Below are 5,184 nucleotides of genomic sequence, written 5' to 3' on the forward strand. Positions count from 1 at the left end.
AAAATGGGAATTAGTCTACCTCAAGATCCAGCAATTCCACTCTTAGGAATATACCCAAAGGATGAACATTCATACACAAGGACTTCTGTTCAACTCTGTTCATAGTATCATTATTTGTAATAGCCAGAACCTGGAAGCAACCCAGATGCCCCTCAACTGATGAATGGATGGAGAAAATGCGGTACATTTACACAATGGAGTACAACTCAACGGAAAAAAACCAGTGAAATCTTGAAATTCAAAGGCAAATGCATGGAACTAGAAGAAACCATCCTGAGTGAGGTAACCCAGTCACAGAAAGACAAGAATGGTATGTATTGTCTCATATATGGATATTAGACATAGAGCAAAGGATTACCAGGCTACAATTCACTCCTCCAGAGAAGCTAGGAAACAAGGGGGACCCTAAGAGAGACATACATGGTCCCCCACAGAAGGGGAAAGGGACAAGATCTCCTGGGCAGAGCCCTTTTAAGGGAAGGTAGTGAAGGTGCACAGGTGTTGCTCTTAGTGCCTGCAGCTGAAGGAACATCCTATTAGAACACCTAAGACACTCCAGTAGAGATGCCTGAAAACACTAACATTACACAAAAAATTTCAAAATTAAAACATGTTTCTAAATATCCACTACTTATATCACTGATTATGCTTATAACTACCATTATTTTCTTTTTATATTCTTTTCTCCTTGATTATAACATATAATAGTCTAATGGTTGTTTGAATGAAGGAGTCATGCTGACATTTGAATTGTATGAAAACTCTGCAAGAAATAATTATCTGTATTTGAAGAGAATTTTTAAAGGACACTTGAGACAAGGTAGTAGACTAGTCACACAAAGCATACCTACTACACATACAAACTTGAGAAGGTACAGGGAGCAAAGCAGAAAATACTGGGAATTTTTAGATTGAAAAATACCTCAGTAGAAAGGATCCTCACTGAAGGGTGTCATTCGTATGCACACTGAAGTCACTGTGAAGAGATGTCACTAAAATAAAACTTTATGCTATGTCACTAAAATAAAACTTTATGCTATTAAACATAACTAACTTCTGGAATCATGAAAGGCACTGTATTAATGAAACATTCCTATTTAAATAATATTCACATAGCTTGTTTAAAGAAATCGAGTGATTTATTAAAATGTTTTCACTTTATTAGTAACTTTTCAAAATACTGTTTAAGTGAGGTGATCAATGCAGTCATGTGCGTTGCTACAGAACTTAGAACTCACGTTCTAACGCCTTGTAACGGTGGTTCTGAGCCTCCATGGTTCTGCCACTAGTTCAGCTCAAGCTTGTGGGTTGATCTCTTGTCACCATGGGTTTTCTGCGCAAGTCTCGTCGGCGCCATCGCCACCGCTGCCCACTCCGCTTCTCAAGATCTATGGTTGCCTATCCATTGGTGTTTATGACACCACCCATGGTCTCTCCACCATCTCAAGTGCGACAGAACTACCACTTTGACTGCAAGGCCGCTGTTAACAGCCATGTCAACCTGCAGCTCTATAACTCCTATGTCTACCTGTCCATGGCCTTCTACTTTGATCGTGAAGATGTGGCTCAGGAGAACTTGGCAAGTTTCTTCTTGAACAAATCCCATGAGTGTATTGCTCATGCCGAGATGTTCCTGGCACTGCAAAACCAGCGAGGTGGCCGCATCTCTCTCCGCACCATCAGCAAGCCAGAGCGTGATGATTGGCTCGGCGGCCTTCAAGCAATGGAGTATGCCCTTCAACTGGAGCTGGCAGCCAACCAAAGCCTTGTGGCCCTGCACCAGCTAGCTGCTAGCAAGAATGATGCTCATCTATGCAGCTTTCTGAAGACCCATTTTCTGAACAAGCAAGTTGAGGTCCTCAAGGAGATGAACGACTACGTGACCAACATGCAGCAGATGGGGTCTCCAGATCAAGGCATGGCTGAATATCTATTTGGGAAACTTTCCCTGGATGACAATAAAGAGAATTGAACTGGAACTTTCTTCATGACCCTAAACTGTTCTTTTCCAGGCTACCCATATTGCCCTTCCAGCAAGTTTGCTCATTTCCCTTCCCCTTTTCCATTGTTTCCAATAAAATTATTTGACTGACTGCACTCAAATTAAAGTGTTGAGTTCATTTATGTTTACTTCCCATTACTTTACAAGAATAAGGGCATATCCCTTTGAGGTCTAAAACCAGGGTTTTCTTCACACACCCCTGTCTTTCCTCTTACAGCCCCAAATCTCCAAAGGGTGGAGGGGAAAGGTGATCCAAGGGCCCCAGATACAGCCTGCTCTTATAAAGCTTGCGAGCCTAGGTAGTAAGGTATGATGTAAGGGGTGTGATGGGGTGTGTGGCCAGAAACCCTGGGGTCTGTGCTTAGTGTAAGCACATGGGGCATCTGAGCTCAAAGTAGAACTGAGATGGGGCAGGCATTAAAAGAAGCAATGGATGTGGGAGAGAGGGGAGGCAGGGGAAACTGGGAGGAGTGCAGAGAGAGGAGGCTGTTGTTGGGATGGATTACATAAGAGAAGAATAACTAAAGAGAAAAAAAACCCAGGATGTTAGGCCTCAGGTGTTATTCAGTGACAGAGTGTTTACTTGGCCTACGATTGCCTTAGTATTATCCATCACTGCCTGAAACTAAAAATGGAGACCTTCAACTTTACATGAAGACTTTTAATACAGTGGCAATAAGTAGCAATAAAGAGACAGACAGACACACATGAGAGAGAGAGAGAGAGAGAGAGAGAGAGAGAGAGAGAGAGAGAGAGAGAGAAGAGAGAAGAGAAGAGAGAATATGACCAGGGACTTCTGGGCAGCAGAGCTAATGGAGTTGAGTTAGCCTTAACCTGGCTTGCTCATAACGAGTGTCACCAGTGGTACACACACATCCCCTTCGTAATACTATTTCCTTTATTTTTAAATCATGTATTTCTTCCCATGATGTGACCTGATACCACAAAATCTCCACCGCCTTCACAGAAGGGTTAAAATCACCGAGGTCCTCAGAGGTATCCATATTTGTGGTATTGAAAGTAAAAGATAACTCCGAGTGTCTTGGGCTGCTTTGAATAACATAGAAACATGGTGGAACATTGATAGTGGGTAGCCGGTGAGAAATCTGTCAGTGCAGAACTGATAGTAGGTGTATCTATTGTAGTGGATTTGCTGGCTTTGCATATGTGGCTAGCGGCTGGGTGTCACTGCAATGGCCATCTCCAGGATAGAAGTCTAAGGAGAACAGTAGCTGCTCAGCTCAAAAATCTGGGAGCCTAAGGTCTAGAAAGACTAAAGAAGTAACTGTGATCCAATGCTAAACTTTGAAAGCTCCCCAGGTCTATGTTGGGAGTAAAATGCTGAAAACCATGGAAGGAAATGCCTACAGGCTATTGAAGGAGCAACAGTAGCAGGAGCAGCAGCAAGAAAAGCAGCAGCAATAGCAAAACAACAAAATAATAAACATCCCTGTGCTGGCTAATTTTCTGTCAGCTTGACACAAGCTAGGTTCATTTGGGAACACAGAATTACCCCAGTTGTGAAAATGCCTTTGTCACATTGACCTGTATGTGGGGACACTTTTTTGTTTAATGTTAGATGGGATATGGTCCAGCCAACTGTAGTCAGTGCCCGTCTCCATGGGCAAATTGGGCAGCTTATAAGAAACTGCAGGCTGACCACTCCCACAATCACTGCTCACCTTTACCCCAGCACACTGCACAGGCTGGAGAGACTGTAGGTCATGTGACTGTTGGTGCAGTCTGAGACCCATGCCACTAGAGTGAGCCCACCACTGACTCTGCCTGAAATGCCAACATCCAGAGGCTGGATGTCCCAGAGATCTAGGATAGAACCAAACACTACTGGAGAAAAAATTGTCAATGTAATGATGCCTACTAATATTCTGCTATCCTCATAGACTGATGCCTAGTCCAACAGTCGTCAGTGAGGCTTCATCCAGCAACTGATGAAAACATACAGATTCTCATGGGAAAACATTAGGCCCAGCTTGGGGACTCCTGTTGAAGAGAGGGAGGAAGGATTGTAGAAGTCAAAGGGGTCAAGGACATCACACACATCGCACGCACGCGCACACACACACACACACACACACACACACGCACGCACGCACGCGCGCGCGCACACACACACACACACACACACACACACACACACACACACACACAGTCCAAACAGCAGAAACTACTACCCTGAGCTCATACGGGCTCACAGAGACTAAACTGACAACCAGGGAGCCTGCACGGAACAGAACTAGGTCCTCTACATATATGTGACAGCTGTGTAGCTTGATCTACTTGGGATCCTAGCCCTGGTAGCAGGGACTGTCCCTAATGCTTTGTCTATCTTTTGGGACCCTATTCCTCATAATAGGTCACCCTGCCCAGCCTTCATACAAGGGGAGGTGCTTAGTCCTACTGCAACTTGATATAACATGTTTTGTTGATATCCTTGGCAGGATTTCCCCTTTCAGAACGGAAACAAAGGAAGAAGGGGTGGGTAGGAGAGGGGTTGCGGAGAGGGGCTTGGAGGAGAGGATGAAGGGGAAATTGCAGTTGGAATTTTTTTAATCTAAACTATGAACTTTCTATTGCAGGACACACTACCAAGAGGCTGGAAAGAAAGACATGATGTTTCAAGATTTATGTTCTGACTATACAAAACTTTACACACAGATAAATGGATATCTAGAATATATACATTTGATTTAGTAATCTGAATTTTCAAAGTTGGTAAAATATTTGTATTGTCATTTCACCCACAAAGACATCAGATGGCAAGCACTATGCATCTAAAAATATGCTCAAAGTCATTCTATCTTTTAATTTTTATTTTATATTTTTTCTTATTTTACATATTGATCCCAGTTCCCTCCCTCCCAACCCTCTCCCCCGTCCCACTTCTCACCACTACCCAGAGAGGGTGGGGCCTTCCAGGGGGGATCATGAAAATCTGTCAATTTATTTGGATTAGGGCCTAGGCCCTCCCTTGTGTCTCCAGAAAGGTAGTATCCTTCCATGGAGGAATGTGTTCCTGAAGTCCTTTCATGTACCAGGGATATATCCTGATTCCACTGTCAGAGATCCCATAGACTGCCCAGGCCTCCTAACTAACACCCACGTTCAGGGGGGCTGGGTCAGTCCTATGCTGGTTCCAGCTATCAGTCTGGGGTCCATGACCT

At 43.9% G+C, this 5,184-nt stretch overlaps 1 protein-coding gene across 1 annotated transcript; it reads left to right on the forward strand.

Annotated features, from left to right (window-relative positions):
- Positions 1-1,326: 1,326 nt before the first annotated feature.
- On the forward strand, positions 1,327-1,972 carry LOC127217121 (ferritin heavy chain-like). Its single transcript, XM_051177957.1, has one exon. It carries the CDS (start codon positions 1,391-1,393, stop codon positions 1,970-1,972), a length of 582 nt encoding a protein of 193 aa, XP_051033914.1. The 5' UTR covers positions 1,327-1,390.
- The last annotated feature ends 3,212 nt before the right edge of the window (positions 1,973-5,184 follow it).

This window comes from Phodopus roborovskii, unplaced genomic scaffold (genome assembly GCF_943737965.1).
Source record: "Phodopus roborovskii unplaced genomic scaffold, PHOROB, whole genome shotgun sequence".
In the NCBI taxonomy this organism is placed as follows: domain Eukaryota; kingdom Metazoa; phylum Chordata; class Mammalia; order Rodentia; family Cricetidae; genus Phodopus; species Phodopus roborovskii.

Coding starts and splice junctions, on each gene's coding strand:
- LOC127217121 (XM_051177957.1), top strand. CDS start 1,391: ATGGTTGCCTATCCATTGGTGTTTATGACACCACCCATGGTCTCTCCA.